The sequence below is a fragment of the Sus scrofa genome, chromosome 14, assembly GCF_054392235.1.
Source record: "Sus scrofa isolate SSC_HxYL_T2T_F1_AM1 chromosome 14, Sscrofa_HxYL_maternal_Yorkshire_Landrace_v2.0, whole genome shotgun sequence".
NCBI lineage: Eukaryota > Metazoa > Chordata > Mammalia > Artiodactyla > Suidae > Sus > Sus scrofa.
This window is the reverse complement of record NC_139396.1, coordinates 82,525,292-82,551,536: the sequence shown is the minus strand read 5'-3', so window position 1 is coordinate 82,551,536 and position 26,245 is coordinate 82,525,292. Positions and strand designations below refer to the sequence as shown.

Below are 26,245 nucleotides of genomic sequence, written 5' to 3'. Positions count from 1 at the left end.
GCCCCCCCCCAGATCCTCCCTAACTCCACAGGACCACAGTCAGGAGGAAATAGGTTTCACTTTATTTCTGTTGTAGCCATGTCTTAATCAGGATGTCCTTGGCCTTTAGGGTCACCCTCTGAAGGCTTGCCCAGGAGCTGAATCCTAGCCAGGTATCCACGCTCAGTCTGCACTGTCTGGGCTGAGACAGCTGCCAGTGCCAGTACTAATAACCTTTCACCCTCTCATCCCCAGGAAGCAGTAAACACTGCTGTTAAGAAGCATCTCTGATTTCTGGTACAATTAAATTTTATCCTATGGTTATAAAATATAAACCAGTCAATGAACTGTAGAGCCATGAAATGTATTTTTAACTTATCCTTCCAACATCTCAGAAATTTTCTTTTATAGCTAGCTTATTCCAGTTGGGTGGAGCAGACTACTTATTTTGCCTGCCTCCCTGCCCATTCACAAAGTATTGATTTCTCCAACAAATTTCATTCCAAATTATCACCCTACAATACTAAAATTCATGACAACTCAACAGCTATAATATGATAGAGTTTTTGGTTTGGAGTTTGTTTTGGATTTTTTTTTTTTCTTTTCCTTTTTAGGACCGCACCCGAGGCATAGGGAAGTTCCAGGTCACAGGTCTCATCAGAGCTGTAGCTTCTGGCCTACACCACAGCCACAGCATTGCCAGATCCGAGCCACATCTGCAACCTACACCACAGCTCACGGCAACGCCAGATCCTTAACCCACTGAACAAGGCCAGGGATTGAACCTGCAACCTCATGGTTCCTAGGCGGATTCATTTCTGCTGCGCCACAACGGGAACTCCAGATTTTTTTTTAACTCTATTTTTTCCCCGATTTTCCTTCACCTTTTGTGTCCATCAAGCTTCTTTCTTGGGCTACAGTGCTTTTCCCTCCCTTTGCTTTTATTTGTTTAGAATATTTATCCAGGAGTTCCCGTCGTGGCGCAGTGGTTGGCGAATTCGACTAGGAACCATGAGGTTGCGGGTTCGGTCCCTGCCCTTGCTCAGTGGGTTAACGATCCGGCGTTGCCATGAGCTGTGGTGTGGGTTGCAGACGCGGCTCGGATCCCGCGTTGCTGTGGCTCTGGCGTAGGCCGGTGGCTGCAGCTCCGGTTCGACCCCTGGCCTGGGGGCCTCCATGTGCCGTGAGAGCGGCCCAAGAAATAGCAACAACCAAAAGACAAAAGAAAAAAAAAAAATAGAATATTTATCCAAATAGTTGAAACTATCATTGGCAAAGTTGTAGAACTGTCACCAGGTGGTAAGCCCTTCAAGATGGCACCCAGTATTTTATTCATTTACCACTTATGAGAACCTTAGCAGTGTCCGGTAGGTACCATCTCATGGTGTGGTTCCCCTTCAAGCCTCAGTTTTAAAACATAATGGTCGTGGAGTTCTCATCGTGGCTCAGTAGAAACCAATCTGACTAGTATCTATGAGGACGCGGTTTGATTCCTGGCCTCATTCAGTGGGTTGAGGATCCAGCATCACCATGAGCTGTGGTGTAGGTCTCAGACTCCGCTGGGATCTGGCATTGCTGTGACTGGCGTAGGCCAGCAGCTGCGGCTCTGTTTCAACCCCTAGCCTGGGAACCTCCATATGCTGCAGGTGTGGCCCTAAAAAGACCAAAAAAAATGGATTGTTTAGAGGTTTTGAGAAAAAGTTGTATTGTGTCTTTGAGAATAGGAACTGTGTGTGTTCGTTTAAAACAATGAGTGCTTATTATCATCTGACTGTTGGAAAATGAATGATAAAGAAAATTGCATTTTCCATTGACTTAATTATTGATTTTAATGTTACTTCTCTAAATCTATAAACCTGTTTCCTTAACATTCTAAACTTAAATTTCTTTTTCTTTTTCAGTCAAAGATGACTCAAATCATACAATAGGAGTGGAATTTGGTTCAAAGATAATAAATGTTGGTGGTAAATATGTAAAGTTACAGATATGGGACACAGCAGGCCAAGAACGATTCAGGTAGCTTTTTCTCTAACATAATAAAAATATTTGAAAATTGGATTTGAAATAACTATATTCTTAATACATAATTGTTCCCTCCTCCCCCACACAGATTTCAGAAACCTCACCTCTGGAAGCTTTAAGACAAGCTAAAAGTCAGGTTTTTCTCCATGCAGCAGTAATTTACAAAAGAATTAGAAACTCTTCTGAGTAAATGCATCCTAATTTAGAAGCTGACTTACTCTCTGGGACCAGTGAGTTCCTTAGGAGAGTGTGGCATTGTGTATTCCACAATCAAGACAAAGTAGGAGCACAAATAATTTTTCTCTTAAATCACTTTAGAAGGAGAATGTGTTTTTTTGTTTGCTTTGTTTTGTTTTGTTTTTGTCTTTTGCCTTTTCTAGGGCCGTTTCCCATGGCATATGGAGGTTCCCAGGCTAGGGGTTGAATCGGAGCTGTAGCCACTGGCCTACATCAGAGCCACAGCAACGCCAGATCCGAGCCACATCTGTGACCTACACCACAGCTCACAGCAAGGCCGGATCCTTAACCCACTGAGCAAGGTCAACGATCAAACCTGCAACCTCATGGTTCCTAGTTGGATTCGTTAACTGCTGCACCACAACAGGAACTCCTAGAAGGAGAATTTTTTAAAAACCTCTTTGGGGGTTGTTTTTGCTTTCACAAAATAGTCTCTCCTAAACATTTTTATTACACTACAATCATAATGGATGTTTGGAATGATAACCCCAGATCATTGCAAATTAGGTTATATGTTTAATATTTTGTAACCACTAAAGCAAGAAGGAAGGTTAGTATTTTAATTGCATCTTTTGAATAGATACACAAAGTTAAACAGAACAGATGTTAACAGTTTCAAAATTCAGTTAAATAAAACTCCATCCCAGTGCAAGCATTTCACTTAAAGTCAGGTGTATATTATATTTTAAATGCTCAATAATTGTTTGCTTCAAAAGTATTATAATGTGGCTTCAGACAATACTCCAAAGTTGCGGTAATCAAAACAGCATGGTATTGACACAGAAATGGACATATGGATCAATGGAATAGAATAGAGAACCTCAGAGTGAATCCATATACCTATGGTCAGTTAATCTTTAACAAAGGAGGCAAGACTATACCAGGGACAAAATATAGTCTCTTCAGTAAATGCTACTGGGAAAACTGGGCAGCTACATGTAAAAGAATGAAATTAGAACATTATTTCTTACCACATATAGAAATAAACTCAAAATGTATTAAAGACTTAAATGTAAGACTGGATACTATAAAACACCCAGAGGAAAGCTTAAAGCACTCTTTGGCATAAATTGCAGCAATACGTTTTTGGATCCATCTCCTAAAGTAATGGGAATAAAAAATAAACAAATAGGATCTAATTAAACTTAAAAAAACTTTTGTGCAGCAAAGGGAGCCATCAGCAAAACGTAGATGGTATACAGAATAAGAGAAAATATTTGAACATGATGCAGCTGATAGGAGTTAAACAGACAGCTCATGCAGTTCAGTATCAAGAAAACAAACAACCCAGTCAGAAAATGGGCAGAAGACCTAAATAGACATTTCTCCAAAGACATGCAGAGAGCCAACAGACACGTGAAAAGAAGCTCAGCATCACTGATAATCAGGAAAATCCAGACCAAAACCACAATGAGGTTATTACCTCACTCTAGTCAGAATGGCCATCATTAATAAGTCTACAAATAACATATACTGGAGCGGGTGTGGAAAAAAGGGAACCCTCCTAGACTGTGGGTGGAATTTATATTGGTACAATCACTATAGAGGACAGTATGAAGTTTCCTCAGAAAACTAAAACAGAACTACCATATGGTCCAGTAATCTCATTCCTGGGCATATATCCAGACAAAACTATAATTCAGAAGGATACATGCACCCTTGTGTTCATAGTAGCACTGTTCACCACAGCCAAAACATGGAAACAACCCAAATGTCCATTGACAGATGAGTGGATTAAGAAGAATGGAATACTACTCAGCCATTAAAAAGAACAAAATGCCATTTGCAGCAACATGGATGCAACTAGAGATTCTCATACTCAGTAAAATAAGTTAGACAAAGACAAATACCATATAACATCACTTATATGTAGAATCTAAAATATGACACTAATGATCTTCTTTACAAAACAGAAATAGAATCACAAATACAGAGAAGAAACTTCTAGTTACCAAAAGGGTGAAAGTGATAGTGGGGGTATAAATTAGCAGTTCGTGAGGGAAAAAGAATCACAATCTTTTTTTCTTTTTCCTTTTTTAAAATTTTTTATTTTTTATTATATTTATTTATTTATTTATTTTGTACTTTCGGGCCTCCCTGCAGCATATGGAAGTTCCCAGGCTAGGGGCTGAAATGGAGCTGCAGCTGCCTGCCTGTGCAATAGCCACAGCAACACAGCATCCAACCCACATCTGCAGCCTACACCACAGCTCAGGGTAATGCCATATCCTTAACCCACTGAGCAAGGCCAGGGATTGAACATTCATCCTCATGCATACTGGTTGGGTTTGTTACCACTGAGCGAAGACAGCAACTCCCATAATCATTTTTAATCATGATCATTCTGGAAGCACCGATTAAACATGGATTCAGTTCAACATTTATGTTTTCTGACTCGTAGAGCCCACTGAAATGACTGTAAAATAACTGAAAGAGCATTAACTCAACCCCAGAAAAGGAGAGTACACATCGTGATTAAGATATTTCCAAAAAAATGTTAAAGATAGGAAATGGATAGTCTAGTGGCTGATAGCAGAGGGAGCTGCATCTCAATTGCTTGTAGTAGGAAGGCCAGTAAGCAGGAAGCCATTCTTTCCTGCTGAATCCCAGAAAGGCCAGGGTTTGGAAGCATCAGGTCAATGGTGCATGGGTTTCCAAAGCATTTTATGTACATGCAGACACACCCCTCCACACACACCCCCAAACCCACAAGGTGAAAGTTCAATCTCTGGGTTGAAACAGGTTCTAGACTCAAGGTCATCAAGTCCAACAGAGGCCTGGAAAGATGAGATTTAAGTGAATCTGCTAACCCTCACCTCCTTCCTACCTGTGGGCAGCTGTGGGCAACCAGGTGTTTTGTGGCTCAGGCAGGAGCAATGATTCTTTTCTGCAGAAAAATGAATAGCCCCAAAGAAATAGCTTAAAGAGAGTGACATTTTCGTTTCCCCAATGAAATAGCCCAACTCTGTCCAGCCGTCTCACAGTGAAGCCCCCAGTACACACATAAAGAGCATCTTTGAGACTTGCATTCCTTGTTCTTGAATATAAATGATCAACCACGGATCATCACCAAACACTTGAAGAATGTTTCTAAATTTAAAAAAAAAAAAAACCCAACATAAAGAAAATAGAAATGTTCACGGAATAGACTAAAACTAAAACTACGGTATCCTCACAAACAAGAGTAGGGATTGCATTTAGATAGTAAGAACCAAATTATAATTTAAAAAGAGCAAAGTGTTATATTAAATAGAGATCTTTCAGAAAGTTAAACGATAAAATTGCGATGGGAAAGGGAAGAGACACCATGAAGAATCCTGCAGAATTAGTCGAGGAAGTCTAAAACCTGACTAGGCATTCCTGAAGAATGAACAGGGGCAACAATAAAAAAAAAAATTGAAGAAAATTTTCCACTGAAGGAATGAGATTCCAGATTTATTGGCCCACCTCACACCAAATACAAATGAGTATGGGAAAATCCAGACCAGGGTGCAGCATGTAAATTTTGAGAACACAAGGATGAAGTGAAGAAACAGAAAGATTTCAAGAGGCAAAAACAATCACATATAAAGGATTAGAAATGAAAGCTGCTGTGGACCGTTTAACTGCAACATTTGGAAGCCAGAAGATGACTAAAGCATTGCCTTCAAAACTCATGGTGAAAAAATGTTTTTCCAACCTAAAATTCTAAACTTAGCCAAACTATCCATTAAGTGTGAGAATAAAAATCGGAATACCTTCAGTTATGCAGGAATGGGATAAACAAATGTTATCTTTCATATCTTTTTAGAAACTTCAGCAGGGTGTGCTTCACCAGTCCAAGGGAGTAACCCAGATAGAAGACAGAGCTGCTGGAGAGCCAGCGCTGGGGGACAGGGAGTTGGCAGGGGCAGTGGTTATAGGACGATGCTGCCTGCCAGGAGCATGGTGAGAGAGATAGGGGCACGAATGAGCTGAAGATTCTTTTTTTTTTTTTTTTTTTTTGGTCTGCAACTGCAGCATATTAAAGTTCCTGGGCCAGGGATCAAATCCAAGCCACAGTTGCGCCCTACACCACAGCTGTGGCAAAGCCAAATCCTTACTCCACTGCACTGTAGCAGGAACTCCTTCCTGAAGATTCTTATCAAAGCAAAAGTGCATTATGCTCTAAAATTAGTAACACAAATATTTTCACAAGCATTTCATAGAATTACCAAAGCAAGTACCAAACGAATGAATCCAGAAGATCCATGAAAGTGAGGATTGTTGTATTTTCTGTTTCTTTGTCTGGAGCCCAGAATAGTGTCCGGCACATGGGTGTCCCACATGCATTCTTTTAACCAAGCCAAAGGGAAAAAACCATCAAATTCTGCAGGACAGTGCTCATCCTGGTGTTGGGGGTGTGGATGGGCAGGATTCACAGGAAAGCGTGAGGCAGGAGAGGGTGGTGCTTCATTTCCAGCCTTTGACAGTATTTTACTTAAAAACTATGTGCATGTGTTACTTTGGTTTAAATTACTTTGAAAGAAAAAGTAATACCTCAAAAAGTGTTCTTAAATGCTTAGATTTGTATACTTAAATAGTAGTTCTACTGTAAAATAAATTATTAAGAAATAGATGTAATTTAGTCTGTCTTGAAGAGAACTCTTAGGTAACTCTTCCTTTAGAAACTGAAGCTAAAATTGATAAGAGTAGCCTCTTAATATACCTGAGAAAGAACGCCCTCTGCCCCTCCCGGATGCTTTCTAGGGGAGAATTGAGTCCAGTTCTTCTCACCCTGCCTGCCTGCTGTTTTCTAAAGTGTGGGACCAGTGGTAGTGATTTAAAGGTAGATTGGGGGAGCTCCTGGCTACATGCCTGCCTGTCGTGTTTAAGATCTAAAAAGTAAGTTTAAAGATACCTGCCCTTGGAGTTCCCGTCGTGGCTCAGAGGAAACGAATCTGACTAGTATCCATGAGGATGCAGGTTCGATCCCTGGCCTCACTCAGTGGGTTAAGGATCTGGCATTGCCGTGAGCTGTGGTGTAGGTCGCAGACGTGGCTCGGATCTGGCGTTGCTGTGGCTGTGTCTGTGACATAGGCCAGTGGCTACAGCTCTGATTCAACACCTAGCCTAGGAACTCCATATGCCACAGGTACGTCCCTTAAAAAAAAAAAAAAAAATAGCTGCCCTTATCAGAGTATCAAGATAGTCAGGGGTTCTTACCAAAGTTTCTGTCCATAGGCAGGGTGGATTAAATCACTGACCATTAGGCACTGCCCCTGAGCACAGGGGCCTTGTAGATCTTGAGGGGAAGACCTTATAGGTCTGGGGAGTGGTCTGAGGGACACAGGTGACAGTGGGGACATGGGCATGGGCAGAGGAAAGTTGGCGGCTTAGATTGGGGTGGTGCGGTGAAAATGGAGTGATGTGCCTGGTATAGGATATGGACAGTTGGTGAGTTGGGTCCTGACTGATGGACCCAGTGTGGAGATGGGCACAGAAGGGTGGAGGCCACAGGAGAGAGTTCTGGCTGGATGAATGGAGTGGGAGCAGAGACCTGACCACCCCTAGTTGGGAGGGACCTGAAGGCTGGCAACTAAACAAAGCCTTGGGTGAATGTTGAGTGTGACATGTTCATGATGTGCCCACATGGAGATGCTGGGCTGGCAGGTGGATCTTACAGAAGTGGTCCAAGCTGAGGATTAAACTTGAGTCAAGAGCGTTGGTAGAAAAGAGAACCCAGGATGCAACCCTGGGGAGGAACTCCAGTACCAGTAGGGCTATTTAGGCCGAGGGGTAGGGACAGGTGCTGCTGGGGCTGGGTCGGAGCCACAGGGCAGGGGTGGGGCAGGGATGAGGGTGCATCAGCTCTTGGGAAATTTGGGTGCAAGCAAAGCCTGCAATGGGACAGTAGAAGGAGGATCGGATCGAGGCGCCCTCCTTGTTTAAGATGGGAGGTGCCAAAGCAAATTTGATTCTGCTAGTGGGAAACATCTAACAAAAGGCGGGGGGCGGGGGGGAGAGATGCGTTGTTGAGAGAAAAATCTGAAGGTTGTGAGAACGGGCAAGATATTCTGGGGGTAAAGGGGGAGCTCAGAGCAGATGGATAAGGCTCCTGGTCAGTAGTGAGGCAGGAGGAGGGGAGTGCAGGCCGCCTGGCTGGAGAATCAGTGGGAGACTCAGGTCCCCTCCCTGGTGGGAAGACATGCAGGGAGCGGGGAAGGCACAGAGCAAGCCAAGGCTGCCTGGAGCTTAGTGCCACCTGGGCCTGTGCACCCTCCTGCAAGTTCTTAGGGTCAGAGAGTACCTTCGGGTCAGAGAGTACCACCTTGGTCCCAGCCTGACAGCCCCACCCCCTGCCCTCCTAGGACACAATTGTAGATAGAATAGCTCCTCAGGTTCAAATGACTTGGCGTCATTTCTCTTTAAAGTTATATCTGTCCATCTATGGAGGTCTTCAAGGCAAAAACTGGTGTGGGAAGATGGTCCTCAGGATTAAAGGCTCTGATCGGTTGAAAGTAAAATAATGTATCTCTTCCAGGTCTGTGACGCGAAGCTACTATAGAGGTGCAGCAGGGGCGCTCCTGGTCTATGACATTACCAGGTAATGACACCCTCGCCCACCCCACCCCACCCCTGCTGGTGGAAGAGGCCATCTCTCTGCTCTCCCAGGTCCATGCCTCCCTGTGGGCTGCGCCATAAACATCAGCCCCCAGCAGCATGGCCCGCAGGCAGGAAGCCCCTCAGCCCTTTCCACAGGGGTCTTGGAGGTTTTTGAACCAGCCCCTCCACTGCTTTAGCTCGTAAAAAAGTACACAGCTTAGATAGATTAAGCATCCCCATGTTTCACTAAGTTTCTGCATGATGTTCTGGCACTTTGCTTAGGGTTTGCAAAATGAAGCTTTGTCTGTGGTAAATTGTTAGAAGTAATTGGCGTCCGCCAAGCACAGGCTCTCAGCTTGATTGCCTGAGTTCAAATCCCAGTCAGTCACTAGCTATGTGAGTCCTCAGGTGAGGGGCTTTGGTTGTCAGGACTTTAGTTTCCTTGTCTGTTTTAAGGCGTAAGGAGGGCCGTACAGCACTCATGAGCTTTTTGGGCGGTTAGATTGGTTAATAGAAAGCTCTTGGCACATCATAAGGATCTGAGTGCACTGTCCTGTGTGTAGCTATCACCCGGGTATCTCAATTAAGTTTAATTAATTAAATATTCAGTTCCTTGGTCTCACTCTCCCATTTCAAGTGCTCAGAAGTGCTATGTTGAACAGTGCAGGTGGTAGAACTTCCTGTCTTAAAGAAATGCCATCAGATGGTGCTGACCTCAGTGTTTGCCAGCACCACCTATAAACATGTCATCTGAGAGAGTATCACCCTGCTGCTGTGACACACACCCAACCTAGGTCCAGAACAAGGGGCTCTGGCAAAGAGGTGGGCAGCTCCTTGCCAGGCTCTCTGCATCTGCCTGGATGGCAAAGGTTCAGTTTGCTAAAGTGAAGCCACCAGGCACAAAGTGGGCCAGGGGAGGAAATCTGTCCTTAGATATGTGAGGGCTGCAGACAGTTCTGCAGGTGATGGACCTGGTCAGGTCCTGGCTTGACCAATGGCTGCTCGTGTCTCTGGGCTCAGGTTTCTTCTGGAGGAGGAAGATAATAAGAGTCAATGTCATGGAGTCTTCACAGAGAGTCAGTGTGATAAACCCTGTGAAACAAAGCAAAGTATGTTGCAGGGTCCTTTGCATGGCAGCAGTTAGCTTAGGTCTTGATCACCCTGTTGTGCATAAAAGCTCAACTACTGTAAAATGAACAAGGGAACTTCTGTTTCCTTTTGCACCCTGATTGGGAAGACCACAAACAGCAAGCTCTCTGACTTGCTGCTCATTTTCCTGGAAACAAAATGAAACACACCCTGTGGCCATGGTGTCTGTGGCTATAGCGTACACTGGGGCATTCAGGTTACCTCAGTTACCTGTAAGGTTGGTGGTGTTGCCCTTCATGTGTAGAAGTGGTGTGAGTGGTGTGAATGACTGGAAAGAGTTGCTAGCTTTATAAAATACATGTGCTATTTTCACAATCTTATATTACGCAGCCGAGAAACCTACAATGCGCTTACTAATTGGTTAACAGATGCCAGAATGCTAGCGAGTCAGAACATTGTGATCATCCTCTGTGGGAACAAGAAGGACCTGGACGCTGATCGTGAAGTCACTTTCTTAGAAGCCTCCAGATTTGCTCAAGAAAACGGCAAGTGACCTTTTACACATCTATTGGAGTTTTAAGATTGAACCATATTTAGGAAATGCGAAACTTCCTTATAAACCTAAACCTATTTGGCATATTTTTGTCGTGTTACATTCTGCCTACAAAGGTTACTGTAATGCTAAAAGTACATTTCGTAGTATTCTGTGATGACATTTCAGTCGAGGATTTTTGAGTATTATAGCTCTTGGTTTAAATGAAATTTGTAACAATAATTTCTAAAACCCCTAATCAGATGATGTCATCTTTTTTTTTAAATGTAACTTGAAGCTAAGTTGGTTACTAAATAGAGAGAGAAGCAATAGAAGAAATACTGGACTTAATTGGCTTTATTTTACTTACAGTAAATTTAAGTCATTTGGCTGTAGATGCTTTTGAAACTTCTCTAAATTTCCATATAGAATACCTGAGGATGACACATAAAATGAATGGTTGCTTAGAGACAGCAGAATGATAAGGAATCAGATGTTTTTAAATAACTTTAATTTTTAGAACTAAAATATCCTGATATCAATTTTCATATGGACTCTAGGACTGCCAAATTATACTGTTGCAAATTAACAAGTTTTCTGCTGAGAAAATAAACATGCACTGAAAACATAAGCCGTGTTGAGTTTATAAAGAAGCTGTTAAGAAGTATGCAAGCTTAGAATGTTAGAGCTTCAAAGGAATTTATTTGTTATTTAAGTAAACCTCATTTTTGCAAGCAAGGAAGCCAGTGTCCAGAGAGGTTAGGGTTTGCTCAGGAGAGCGACTTTTCTGCTGGGTGAGATACCAGCTGGTGGATAAGAAGAGCACTCCTTGGAGTTCCCTGGTGGCTCAGCAAGTTAAAGGCCCAGTCTTGTCAGTGCTGTGGTGTGAGTTCCATCCCTGGCCCTGGAACTTCCACATGTCATGGGTGTGGAGGGGGTGGGGGAAGAAGAGCCCACCTTCATACAGGATCCCTTCACTGTCAGGATGGCATACTGCCCGCCCTGTAATCCCCCCCAGGATTGCAGGTTGCGTTTGTGGTCACATAAAGGCTATTGGAAAGGAAATGGCTCCTTTGTCTTATATCAACAGCTGGGCAGTATCAGCCAGCCCACTTCCTTAACCAGCCTCTAGCTAGCTTAGTTTATTTGATTTAAATGCTAGAACAAAATACTAGTTACTTTTCATCAAAAGTTAGAACTCTTCTAATATTTAAAAAAAGTATCTTGACACATATTAATTTTATATTTGCAGAAATACATGGTTTTAAGTAATAAATTACATTTTGCCTGCCATTCTAAGAGAATATTAAACAGGCAGTTATTAATTGAATAATTGCAATTGTCTTCTAAACATGGCTTCGTGTTTTGTTTGATGTCAATTTTAGAGCTGATGTTTTTGGAAACAAGTGCACTAACAGGGGAGAACGTAGAAGAGGCCTTTGTACAGTGTGCAAGAAAAATACTTAACAAAATTGAATCAGGTAAAAAAGGCTTTCCGTTAATAAACTTTTCTTTAGCATATTTTACTCTTTGCCTCAACAGTATCACTTTTCAGTATTTCCAGGAGTGATTTGGTCAAAGGGTATTTATTCTCTCTACACCTGCCGACCTTCAGCTGCCACTTGTGGGTTCAAAGGTCTTGTGCACCACCCCTCTTGCCCAGTGGTTTTTTTTGCCCCACTGATGAAAGAGACAAGGGTCAGGGTGTCAGCTGGTGTTTGCTTTTTCGAACCACAGCCTTTTTTGACCCATCATTTAAGGAAGAATGGACCTTTGTCCACTCCCTATCAACAGCTTGCTCACTCTGCTGGGCCCGTGGTTTGGGTATCGTGAAGAGTTTATTTCTAAAGCTAACTGAGCAGGTCTCAGTAATCACCTGTCTCATTACTATTCTATTTGTTGCTTCAGTAAAAATAAATTTTAAATAACCTTAATGTAAGCAGCTGACAAAATAACATGCAGTTAATCATTTATTGAAGTTAATTTTTATTTAAATGTCACCAAAGTTATATGTGGACTTCAGTTTTTCATTGAGTCATTCAACTACCTGTGCCTGTTCTTTGTCAGGAGCTGAGACACCAAAGTAAATTAATCACAACCCTTGCCCTCAAGAAACTGTCATGGGAAACAGTCAAAAAATAATTATAATGCAGTGTGGTCGATACAGTACTTGAGACAAGCATGGGATCTGGGCCACAACAAGAAGGGAAACCCACCTATTCAGGAAGTGCTATCAGGAAAGGCTTCCAGGAGGAGTTGGTGACTGAGCTCAGGCTTTTCAGATGTGAGGAGGAAGAGTGAGCAAGGGAGTGAGAAGGAGGGTAGGCTGGCAGAGGGACAGCATGAGTTGAGAATGGGGGGAAGCTAGAGTTACTGGAACAGAAGGACTTCAGCAGGGAATGGCAGGAGACGATGCAGAGGAGAAGCAGCATCCAGGCCAGTCATTGTGGTCTAAGATCTGGAACTTTACCTTGTTACTAAGTCTTCACTGGCTGTGCACCAGAGTCACCTGGGATGCAGGCAGATTTGGATTCCAGGCCCTGCTTCTGGAGATGTGGAAATAAGGCCTAGGCATCCACTCTTTCATGTGATTAATTCTGATATTCATCTGAGATTGAGAACCACTGCTGTGGGGGTGAGAAGCCCTTTGGGGTGGTGAGCAGTGAGTGATATGGTCAGGTTGTGACTGGGGACAGATCACATGTGTAGGTAGCCTTGTCAAGGATAGACTGGAGGGATCACAGGGCTGAAGGCCAGGATGCTAGTTAAAGCATTTTTGAGTGATCCCAAAAAGGTGACTGATTAAAGCTATAAACAGGGATGTGGAAGCAGAGATGAAGAGATACAGATGAATCTAAGAACTATTTGGCGGTGGCACCAGGATTCAGATGCTAAATATCAGTGGTGACAACTCTGAAGAAGTGTGATCATCCAGAGAGCAGTGGGAAGAGCAGTGACCCGGAGCAAAACCCTGGAGACCCTAAAGGATAGAGAGGAGGGGAGATGTTAGAGATGTGTGAAGAGAGCCAGATGTGTCACTCCAGCCCCAATTCCACCAAAGGATCATTCATTATCAGATACAGTAGAGGAAGTCTTATAAGCTGAGACCTAAGCTTAAAAATATCCCAGGGGCTGGGCAGTAGGAAATCTTTGGTCATCTTTACCAGCAGAATGACAAAGGCAGAAGACAGGATACAAAGAGGAAGCAGAGACTGGATGCCTCCCTGGAGGAGGCGGCGGAACGCTAATTTAATAGGAGAGGTGTCAGGAACAAAAGAGATTTAACACCTTTAAATGCTGAGAGAGAAGAGAGTAAGGTAGAAGAGAGAAGGAAGGAGGGGAGCTGACCAAAATGGGTCAGGGGGAGGGGAGCAGGCAAGGCAGAGTGTCGGGGCTCAAACAAAGGGCTGGCTTCACTTCAACTGTCTGTGGTCTTTAGATCTGAAAACAGGAACAAAAAATTTACTCAACTTGGTACAAAACAGTTATTTTTAAAGACTCAGTAGTATAAATAGTTAGCATTAAAAAACTGGCATAGTGTTGAGGTAAGCTCATATTAAACATGAAGTTTTATGTAAATTACCTTCCCACTTTAATATTGCCTATATGGCTACAGTGCATGTAAGTTACTCATATAAAACTTCCAAGATCTTTTTCTCCTGAGGGCATTAAAATCATAATTACATCAGGTGAAAAAAATATAAAGACAATTTAGAATTCTTCAACACTACTTCAGCAGTACTTTTGAATTTTAATTTTCTAAATAGTACATTGATGTAGTTCAGAAACCATTATTTTCTCCTACCTCTTTTTTACACAAAAGTTAGCATTCTATAAACTCTGCATTTACTATACCCACCAGTCTTTACAAATCAATATAGAGAGACTTCCATATACATGTATGTGCTAATGTACACATATACACATAAAGGTGTGTAATATTCAGTTGTGTGTATTGCCGTAATTTATTTAACCAATCTACTTTGGACATTAGCGTCGTTGCCAATGTTTTACTGTTGCAAACAATGTTCCAGTAAATAACTATTTGTATATCATTTCACATACATGAGTGTATGTGTAGGAGAAATTCCCAGAAATGGAACTAATTGCTGGATCAGAGAACACGAGCATTTGGAATTTAGGTAGAGGCTCTCAAATTCATCCTGTTAGGGTTGTAGCGATTTATGAAGGGGTTTATTTCACTAAAGCCACACCAGGGTATGTGATCATACTTGGGTTTTTACTAGTCTCATAAGTGAAAAATGTTGTCTTGATGATTTACTTTTAAATTAATCTTTGTATACATAATACAGTCACACAATTCCAAATTCAAAAAGTACAAAAGAGAATGCAGTGAAAGGCATTCCCCGTTACCCCATCTCCTGTCCCCAGCTATCTACTTTCTTGAAGTCAGACATTTTTACCAGTTCTTTATGTATCCTTCCAAAGATATTTTTATGCCCATGCAAGCAAACATGTATATATGTTTTTTCCTCCTTTTTCAAAACTGTGTTGTATATAGAGTTCTGCACTTTGCTTTTTTCACTTATATTAAGTGGGGATCAGAGAAGCAGAAAAACTTTTTCTAAAGACTTGCTTGTCCTCAGGTGAGCTGGACCCAGAAAGGATGGGCTCAGGAATTCAGTACGGAGATGCTGCCTTGAGGCAGCTGCGGTCTCCGCGTCGCGCACAGGCCCCAAGTGCTCAGGAGTGCGGCTGTTGAAGCTACTCTGGGAGCACAGGTAGGTGCCCACATGCATCATAGCTTCTCTGCCAGCCCTTCCGCCTGGCACTCTGTTCACCCCTGGGGTTCTGCACAGGCTAACTGTGGGGGTGGTTGTTGCTTTTTGGAATGGAGAGATGATTGTGTAATTAAAAGTTAGAGGTGCTCAGCAGCAGAATGCACATTCTTCTCAAGCACATAGAACACTCTCCAAAATAGACCACATCCTGGGCCATAGAACACACCTGAACAAATTTAAAAGAATAGAAATCATACAGTATCTGCTCTCAGACCACAGCAGAATTAAACTAGAAATCAATCATAGAAAGATAACTGGAAAGTCCAAAGTACACAGGGATTAAACAGCACACTTCTAAATAACACACAGGTCAATGAAGAGATCTTAAAAGAAATTGAAGAATATTTTGAACTAAATTTAAAAAAAAAAAAAAACGGTTTATCAAAACTTGGGAGGATTCAACAGAAACAGTGCTTAGAATGAAACTTACAGCATTGACTATATGGATTAGAAAAGAAACTCTAAATATGATCATCTAAGAGTCCACTATAGGAAACCAGAAAAATAAGAGAAAATTAAATCCACAGTGGGCAGAAGAGAAGAATGAACAATTAAAGCAGAAATGAATGAAATTAAAAACCAGAAAATCAGTAGAGAAAAATCAACAAAACCAAAGCTGGTTCTTTGAAAGAAGGCTAGTAAAATCATTAAGACTCTAGCTAGGCTAAAAGGAAAAAAAAAAAATGTAAATTACTAATGTCAGGAATGAAAAAGAGGACATCACTGCAGATCCTATGGATATTAAAAGGATAATAAAGGAATACTGTGAACACCTCTATACCCACGAGTTTGATAACCCAGATGAAATAAACCAATTCCTTCAAAGACACAACTTGCCAAAACTAACACAAGAAGCAATAGACAATCTGAATAGGCCCATATCTATTAAAGAAATTGAACCAGTAATTACTAACCTTCCAAAACAGAAAGCATCAGGCCCAAATGGGTTCACTGGTAAATTCTATCAAACACTTAAGGGAGAAATTATACCAGTTCTTTACAATCTCTTTCACAGAACAAAAGCAGACAGAATATTTCCTAACTCTATGAGACCAGCATTACCCTAATTCCAAAACAGGACAAAGACTTACAAAAAAGGTAACTACACACCAGTATCTCCCATGAACATAGATGCAAAAATCCTCAATGAAATGTTAGATTGAATCCAACAATGCATAAAAAGAAGTAGGTACCACTTCCAAGTAGGTACCACTTTATCCCAGGTATGCAGGGCTAATTCAACATTCCAACATCAATTAATATAATGCATCATGTCAACAAGGAACAAAAATCACATGATTTCCTCAAGAGATACAGAAAAATAATCTGATAAAATCCAATATCCATTCACGATGAAAACTCCCAGCAAACTAGGAATAGAAGAGAATCTCCTCAATTTGGTAAAGAAAAATCTACACAAAAACCTACTTCTGATAACATCACACTTAATGGTGAGAAATTTTAAGCTTTTCTGTTAATATCAGGTGAAGGCAAGGTTATCCTCTCTCACCGTTCCTTTTCAACCTCACACTAGAAATCCTAGCTAATAGAATAGGGAAATAAAAGGTATGTGGATTGGAAAGAAAATTAACTTTGTAGGCAGATGACATGATTTAGCTATGTAGTAAACCAAAAAGAATCTGCAGTCTCCTATATAAGTGAATATATAGCCCAGTTGCAGCATACAAAGTCGGTATACAAAAGTCCATTACTATTCTATATGCCAGCAGTGAACAAGTGCAGTTTGACATTGAAAACATAAGGAGGCCCTGTTGTGGCGCAGCGAAATGAATCTGACTAGTATCCATGAGGACACAGGTTGAATCCCTGGCCTCGCTCAGTGCCATGATCTGTGGTGTAGGGCACAGACACGGCCCGGATCCCGTGTGGCTGTGGCTATGGCATAGGCCGGCAGCTCCAATTCAACCCCTAAACTGGGAACTTCCACAGGCTGCTGGTGCGGCCCTAAAAAGCAAAAAAAATAAAAAGATACCATTTACATTAGCATCCCCAAAAAAGGAAATACTTAGGTAGAACTTTACAATATCTTTATGAGGAAAACCAAACTGATTGTAAAGTTTCTGTGGAGAAGCAAAAAACCCATAATAGCCAACCCAGTAAAGAAGAAGAACAAAGGTGAAAGGATGTCACTACCCAACTTCAAAACACCAGAGAGCTGCAATAGTCAAGACAGTGTGGTATTGGTGGAATAATAAACAAAGAGATCAATGGAACAGAATAGAAAGCCCAGAAATACACCTACATACATGTAGTCAACTGATGCTTGAGAAAGGAGCAAAGGCATTTCAATGGAACAGAAATCATCTTTTCAACAAATGCTTCTAGAACAACTGGATATCCATATGCTAAAACAAAACAAAACAAAATCTGGATACTAGACCTATACCCTTCACAAAGTTTACCCAAAATGGATCATGTAAGGAGTTCCTGTCATGGCTCAGTGGTAACGAACCTGACTAGTATCCATGGGGAGGTGGGTTTGATGCCTGGCTTCACTCAGTGAGTTAAGTATCCAGCATTACCATGTGCTGTGGTGTAGATCACAGACTCAGTGTAGGCTGGCAGATGCAGCTCCAATTCAACCCCTAGCCTGAAAACTTCCATATGCCATGGGTGCAGCCCAAAAAGGAAAGAAAAAGAGAGAGGGAGAAAGAAAGAAAGGACAGGATTGTGCAAGATGCAAAATTATAGGACAGGACTCCTAGAAGATAAAATAGGAGAAAATGTAGATGACCTTGGGTATGGTGGTGCCTTTTTGGATACACTAAAGACACAATCCATGAAAGAAATCACTAAGAAGCTGGACTTCATGACAAGTAAAAACTTCTGCAGTAAAAACTTCTGCTCTGCAAAAGACGATATTAAATGCCATGGGTGTAGCCATACAGTTTTTTAAAATCAAGAGAATTAGAATTCAAGGTGTAGACCAGGAGAAAATATTTGTGAAAAGACACATCTAATAAAGGACTGTTATCCAAAATACACAAGAGCTCTCAAAGTTCAACAAGAACATAGACAACCCAGTTTAAAAATGGGTCAAAGACCTTAACAGACACTTCACCACAGAAGATATCCAGATGGAAATAAATCTGTGAAAAGATGCCATCAAGGAAAAAGCAAATTAAAACAATAAGATACCACTACAAACCTATGAACATGGCCATAAATCCAAGACACTGACAAACACCAAATTCCGGTGAAGATGTGGAGCAACAAGAACTCTCACTGGTTGGACTGCAAAAATGGCACAGCCACTTTTGGAAGATAGTTCGGCATTTTATTATAAAATTAAACACACTCTTACTCTGTTATCTAGCAGTCTCACTCCTTGGCGTGTACCCAAAGAAGTTGAAAACCTATATCCACACAAAAACCTGCATACAGTGTTTATAGCAGCTTTATTCATAATTGCCCAAACTTGCAAGCAACCAGGATGTCCTTCACAAAGCAGATGGATAGATTGGGATCCATCCAGACAATGGAATAATATTCAGCACTAAAAAGAAATGAGTTCCCGTTGTGGTGCAGCAGAAGTGAATCTAACTAGGAACCATGCGGTTTCGGGTTCAGTCCCTGGCATCGCTCAGTGGGTTAAGGATCTGGTGTTGCCATGAGCTGTGGCATAGGTCATAAATGTGGTTCAGATCCTGCATTTCTCTGGCTGTGGCGTAGGCTGGCAGATGTAGCTCTGATTAGACCCCTAGCCTGGGAACCTCCATATGCCACAGGTACAGCCCTAAAAGGCAAAGAAAAAAAAGAAATGAGCTGATAAGCCATGAAAGACATGGAGGAACCTTCAATGCGTATCACTAAGTGAAAGGAGCCAATCTGAAGAAGCTACAGACTGTGTGATTCCAATTATGTAACATTCAGAAAAGGCAGAACTCTGGAGACAGTGGAAAGATCAGTGATTGCCAGGGGTTGGGGATGGAAGGGATGAACAGGCAGATTTTTAGGCCAGCAAGACTGCTCTGTATAATACAGTAATGGTGGATACATGGCATCATTTATTTGTCCAAATCCATAGAATATAAAACACCAAGAGTAAACTGTAATTTAACTATGGCCTCCGGGTGATGATGACATGTCGGTGGAGGTTCATCCACTGTAACAAATGTACCTGTCGGTGGAGGTTCATCCACTGTAACAAATGTACCATCTGGTGGGGATGTTGATAATGGAGATGGCTGTGTATGTATGAGGGCAGGGAGTGTATGGGAAATCTGTGTACTTTTCCCTCTTCAATTTTGCTATGAACCGAAAGCTGCTCAAAAAAATACAACCTTAAGAAAAAATTCTAAAGCAACCACTGATATAACACAACAAAGAGTTTTGGCTAATAAGCCAGCATGGGAATTAAAATGGATAAACATAATTAACCTAAATCCAAAAAAAGGCAGAAAAAGAGGAAGGGGGGGACTAAATACACATGGAAAAAGTGTAAAACAAGTAGCAAAATGCTAGATTAAACCCTATTTACCAATTTTAAAAAGATATTCTGTTTAAAGGAATTTATGGGAAATCCTTATGCTCTTGCTCAAAGAAAGGGAAGGTGTAGATGATGGAAGTGACTGAGTTAGAGATTCTTCTGCTTAATGTCAGTGAGGAGTCTTTCTTGCGTTTGTTGAAGTCTAAATGAATGTGCCTGTAGCTAAGGCTTGTTTATAAAATTTGCAAATAGAGAGTTGATCTCTTTAAAGCTTCTTCTTTTTCCCCATTTATCACAGTGGACTTTGTTTGTATAGTCAACATTATCTAATAGGCATAGGCAAGTTTAAATAAAAGTTGGGCGTGTTCACTGATTCCCTTTGTGACTTTAAGCTGTGTTTGTTTGTACATGTATAGTTAAGCATATTTCTAAATTATTCTTAATGTTTTTTAGGTGTTCATACAGTGGTATTTGGGACACAATTGTTGGAGCTTGAAGAAGAAGTTTTTTACCACCATCTTTTTCTACTTTATATAGAAGTAGATCTTTGTGCGGAAAAAAATCATTTGGGATGTTATGCAAGCTAGTAGATGTGGCACAGCCAGCCGTATGATAAATCCAATTCAGCGGACAAGACCATTCAGTGTACACATGTATGTGAAAAATGTTTTGTTCCATATCTTCCTTCCCCCTTTGGTTTGGATCCTGGCTATGACTGTACATAAGCTAGTCTGATGCGTCTCCACAGCATGGATCTGATGTATGACTTGATAGAGCATTGCACTAAATGCAGTCTAATATTTTTTAATCGTATGAACTAAAATCTGTTCATTGTGAGGTGTGCTTTGATCATCATGGCGGCTATATTGCACAGTGGGTGATATTTATGACCTTCTATTCAAAGACTCTGGCATTGATGGCTGGTACAGTGCTTAAAGTTAATTCCGTTTTCCACAGTCCACAAGGTGTTCACATGAACCACACTCTAGAGATCAGTAGTTACTCATGTACTGAAATAAAATGAAAAATGGAGTTTTTCCATGATCTTTACACAGTCCAGCACTCTGTTGATTTTAGAACATCTTCGTCCAGATCAGTTCAGGAAGTATAGCTGGGTACCTGCTCTGTTTTAGGCACCATGGACAGCACTAAGGATTCTGCTACCTTTAAACCAAACTTCCTAGGCAACAGATTCTACTCTCAGTGTCTGGTCAATGCAATAGATAAACAATGTAACTTGGGGCTGCTCACCTGTTTCCAGTTTGCCAATCTGTCTGGTCTCCCTGTTAGAAAATACACTGTCTGCTACTGTGCTTTTTCTGGGATTCAGTATTATAGCATCACTGCCTCTTTTTTAGTCTTTTATTGTTTTGTGTCCATTTTAAAGCAACCCACTAAATCAAGTTCATGTTAAAGGGATACCACTAAGACATTTCTGTACATCTTTTGCTGAAAACTTAAATGCCTTACTCCATTTATCAAGTTGACATGTTTTTAATTCACATGAGGTATCTTGAAGTCTAATATATACTGTATTACAAAGACTTGTTCTAATATTTTTAAATGTTTATGCAAAAAATATATATTATAGAACTTTTCTTTAAAGTTAAAATACAGTACTATTTAAAGCTGAAAGGTTAAAAAAAACATTATCACCTTATATGTCTTCTTCCACTGTGACTTTTTAGCTGCAGACTGGTACATTTCATTGCCTTTAAGTTAGAAGCTGCCTACTGCTTTTGTTGTTTTATTTTAACCAACAGAGCACAGCGGCACTGCAAACTCTGGGAATTGTCTTGGATAAAAATATCAGGATGTAGCTGTTTTAGATACTTTAATTTTGCTTCTTTTATGTTTTGGGTATTTGATTTTGAAAAGTCAGAATATGAAACAAATTCTCAGATTGAACGACTTCTTGGACCTGGCTTGAAGAATGTTTCAGTGTCTCATTCACAGTAGGTTCGTAAGCTGCTCATTTTTGAACAGCTGTTTGCATGGAATAGAAGCATGTCCATTTGACCACATCAGTTTATGCAAAAGCATACGTTTTTTAAATAAGATAAATGTTAAGTTGGTTTATAAGTGAGCCTGTTAATTGAACTACAGATACTGCATATAATCCCACATCCCTTGACCAATAAAAGTTGCTGGAGAACCAAACCATGGTAGTTCTTAATGAAGAGGGGAGATACTGTGGTATTGGACCTTGGAATGTTTTCCAACACCACCAACCAGTTCTCTGATTTTTCAGACACCAGCTGAGTGTTCTACAGTTCTGTTCTGACACTACCTACCCAGAGATAGTATCAGGTCCCACAGGTTAAGGGCAAAGTCTGACCACCACCACCGCATCCCCAGACACACACTTCTGATGCCAATCACCCATGCTTCTGACCAACCAGTATCAATCCGAGGTTCCCATGAGCCCCTCCTTGGGTTTGATGAGCTTGCAGGAGCAGCTCCCAAAACTGAAACAGTTTACTTAGAGTACTGGTTTAATACAAAGGATATGAAAGGATACAGATGAAGAGGTACATAGAGCCAGGTTCAGAAGGGTCCTGGGCACAGGAGCTTCTGTCCCTGTGGAGTATGGGATGCACCGTGCTCCCAGCACATGGGCACCTTCCTGTATCTAGAAGCTCAGAAGCTCCTCAAACCTTGCTGTACAAGAATTTATCCTAGAGATTAATCCCTGAGGTCAGTGGATGGAGCTAAAAGTTCCAACCTTTGAATCCTTTCATCCTTCTGGCGACCAGTCCCAGTCTGAGACTCCCTAGTTGACCCACTTAAAGTTGACTTATTAGCATAAACACTCCTCAAAGGGCCTCCTGTCACTCGGGAAACTCCAAGGGTTTTAGGAGCTTTGTGCCTAGAACCAGAAATAAAGACCAGATAGCTCTAGTAGCAAATCTTATAATACATTTCCCACAACTTATTAATTTTTCTGGTTGCTCTTAATTTACATTTCTAGAAAAGTACTTTTCAGTCTTCCTTTAAAAAGATTCTAAATTCCATTTAGACTTGAGTTTATTTTTTAAATTTTTTTAATGATTTTTATTTTTTTTCCATTATAGCTGGTTTAGTGTTCTGTCAATTTTCTCCTGTACAGCAAGGTGACCCAGTCACACATACATATACACATTCTTTTTTCTCAAATTATCATGTTCCATCATAAGTGACTAGATATAGTTCCCAGTGCTATACAGCAGTGTCTCTTTGCTTATCCATTCCAAAGGCAATAGTTTGCATCTGTTAACCCCAAATTCCCTTGTCAACCACAAGTCTATTCTCCAAGTCCATGATTTTCTTTTCTGTGGAAAGGTTTGTTTGTGCTATATATTAAATTCCAGATATGCAGTATCATACGGTATTTCCTTCTCTTTCTGACTTAACTTCACTTAGTATGAGAGTCTCTAGTTCCATCCATGTTGCTGCAAATGGCATTATTTTGTTCTTTTTTAGGGCTAAGTAATATTCCATTGTGTATATATACACCACATCTTATTAATCCAGTCATCTTGTCAATGGACATTCATGTTGTTTCTGTGTCTTGGCCATTGTGAATAGTGCTGCAGTGAACATATGGGTGTGTGTGTCTTTTTCAAGGAAAGTTTTGTTGTTGTTTCTGTGTTGTTTCTGTGTCTTGGCTATTGTGAATAGTGTTGATTTGTATAAATTGTATATTTTAGAGGTTAAGCCCTTGTGTGTTGCATTGTTTGAAACTATTTTCTCCCATTCTGTAAGTTGTCTTTTTGTTTTTTTGGGGTTTTTTTATGGTTTTTTTTGCTGTGCAAAAGCTTGTCAGTTTGATTAGGTCCCATTGGTTTACTTTTGCTTTTATTTCTGTTGCTTTGGGAGACTGACCTGAGAAAACATTTGCAAGGTTGTTCTCAAAGAATGTTTTGCTTGTGTTCTTTTCTAGAAGTTTGATGGCATCTTGTTTTACATTTAAGTCTTTAAGCCATTTTGAGTTTATTTTTGTGCATGGTGTGAAGGTGCATTCCAGTTTCATTGATTTACGTGGCGGCTATCCAGTTTTCCCAACACCACTTACTGAAAAGAATGTCTTTTTCCCATTTTATATTCTTGCCTTCTTTGTCAAAGGCTATAGGTGTCTGGGCTTATTTCTAGGTTCTCTATTGTGTTCCATTGGTCTGTATGTCTGTTTTGGTACCAGTACCACATTGTCTTGATTACTATGGCTTTGTAGTATTCCCTGAAGTCTGGGAGAGTTATGCCTCCTGCTTGGTTTTTGTTCCTCAGGATTGCTTTGGCAATTCTGGGTCTTTCATGGTTCCATATAAATTTTTTGGATTGTTTGTTCTAATTGTGTGAAAAATGTCATGGGTAATCTGTAGATTAATTTTAACAACATTAATTTTTCCAACCCAGGAGCATGGAGTATCTTTCCATTTCTTTGAATCCTCTTTAATTTCCTTGACTAATGTTTTATAATTCTCAGCATATGTCTCTCACCTAGACTTGAGTTTATAATGTATTCTTTTGCAGCCCAGCATTTAAATGAAAATCCCATCACAATTTGAGATACTATAGTGGTTTTATCGAAAGCATTTTATGTGTGACTTACATAAGAGTTTTTGAAATCTTTAAGAACATGGACTCCTCATAGGTCAATATTATTCAGAGTGAAGAATCTGATGCTAAAATTAGTGATTGAAATTATTTGTAATCCATACTGTGACACAGTAGATGGCTCTTTATTTTCTGTCAAATTTGTCTTATTTGCTTTTTTGGGGAGGGGTAAATCAGAAGGACTTTAAAAACACTTTATGAATTTTAAATAGTTTTTTCGTCTGGTTGTAAAGTGATTTCTCTTTACTCATCAATCTACCTGCTCAGCTACAACATCTGAGTCTGTCCCAGTTGTTGCTTGGTTGCTTCCTGGTTGCTAACTTCTTTAAGGAGTTGTTTTTAGAATTTTGGAGGGATTTATCTAAGGACTCTCAGCTTGCAAGGTTCAGGAAGAGGACTGACTGTTGCTGGCCATCACCCTCTAAAGTTAGAAACTGAGTGCTAGAAAATAATGCCATTGGGGAATCTGTGTTCCTTTCAAAATAGCACTTATGGGAATTCCCACTGTGGTACTCTGCAGCGTCAGGACGCAGGTTTGATCCCTGGCCCAGGAACTCCATATGCCATGGGGCAGCCAAAAAAGAAAAAAAAAAGTTCCCTTCATGGCTGAGTAGTTAACGGATCCAACTAGGAACCTTGAGGTTGTGGGTTTGATCCCTGGCCTTGCTCAGTGGGTTAAGGATCTGGTGTTGTGCCGTGAGCTGTGGTAGATTGCAGACAGGGCTCGGATCCCACGTTGCTATGGCTGTGGTGTAGGCTGGCAGCTGTAGCTCCAGTTAGACCTCTAGCCTGGAACCTCCATATGCCACAGGTGCGGCCCTAGAGAAGACCAAAAAAAAAAAAAAAAAAGGAAAAAAAGAAAATAAATTTTTTTTATTAAGGGGGTTTTCAGTCATATGCAAGTTTGGAGAAAATAACATATAGAACCACTGTAACAACTAGCTTCCACAGTTGTCTACATTATGCCAACTTTGTTTTGTTTCTTTGTTCTTGGCCACAGCATGCAGAAGTTCCCAGGCCAGGGACCAAACCCAAGCCACAGCAGTGACAACACCGGATCCTTAACCCACTAGGCCACCAAGGAACTTTTATGCCGATCTTGTTTTATCTGCTTCGGTCCCACTTTTTTAATGCTGTAGTATTTGGAAACACTCAAACCATGTGTCCTTTAACCCCCCCAGTATACAGTCATCTCAGCATGTTCCTTCATGCAAGAGGGTGCCATCCTTCTGCCTGTGGGAACCCAACCAAAAATAGATAAGCCTGTGCTCTGATAGCTCCTTTCTTCACCTTTTTGATGTCATGTGTAAGTATCACTTTTAATTTCTTAGCATTAAAAAACAAATGCTAAAGTTCCTGTTGTGGCCTCAGGGGTTAATTACCCAATGTCTCTGTGAGGATGCAGGTTAGATCCCTGGCCTCTGTCAGTGGATTAAGGATCTGGCATTGCCATGAGCTGTGGTGTAGGTCACAGATGCGGCTCAGATCCCGAGTTGCTGGGGCTGTGGTGTAGGCCAGCAGCTGCAGCTCTGATTCGACCCCTAGCCTGGAAACTTCCATGTGCCGCAAGTGCAGTCCCGGAAAGAAAAAAAAAAAAAGTTTACAGGCTAAATATGTATATCCCATTCCAAAATTCCATAGAAATAATTATGCTTACTAAATATTTAGGGGCCATCTCTGTACAAGAGTAAAATGCTAATTTATGTCTGTTGGGTGGGAAGCCCTCAAACTTTTCCATTGAATAGGAAATTCTGTGATATGATTGATTCAGGTAAGTCTACCATGTCAGTCTCCTTTCCAGAAAAGTCATCATATTGGTTTCTGTGGCCATAAACATATGTCACATGTCCTCATGCTGTGCCCATTTCCTGGGGAAAACGGTGCTTTTATAAGACATTTCTATGTTCTCGGAATGCTCCTTGCTTTCTCATTGCCTCTGTGCCTTTGCGTGGACTGTGTGTTTTGTTGCCCTCACCT

General features: G+C 40.9%; 1 protein-coding gene across 4 annotated transcripts in view; it reads left to right on the top strand.

Moving 5' to 3' along the window:
• Positions 1-21,835, top strand: part of RAB4A (RAB4A, member RAS oncogene family) — a 47,081-nt gene extending 25,246 nt beyond the window's left edge. Inside the window, exons 3-8 of one of the 4 annotated variants that reach the window (XM_084996931.1) lie at positions 1,881-1,995; positions 8,741-8,803; positions 10,320-10,436; positions 11,809-11,904; positions 15,031-15,165; positions 20,129-21,835. In XM_084996931.1, coding sequence (XP_084853057.1) covers positions 8,791-8,803; positions 10,320-10,436; positions 11,809-11,904; positions 15,031-15,146 — 342 coding nt within the window. In that variant the 5' untranslated portion in view covers positions 1,881-1,995; positions 8,741-8,790 and the 3' untranslated portion in view covers positions 15,147-15,165; positions 20,129-21,835. Of the gene's footprint in view, positions 1-1,880; positions 1,996-8,740; positions 8,804-10,281; positions 10,437-11,808; positions 11,905-15,030; positions 15,166-20,128 lie in introns of all 4 variants that reach the window. The other 3 variants (XM_001925483.8, XM_013983240.3, XM_021074413.2) reach the window with 3 other exon arrangements.
• Positions 21,836-26,245: the final 4,410 nt, after the last annotated feature.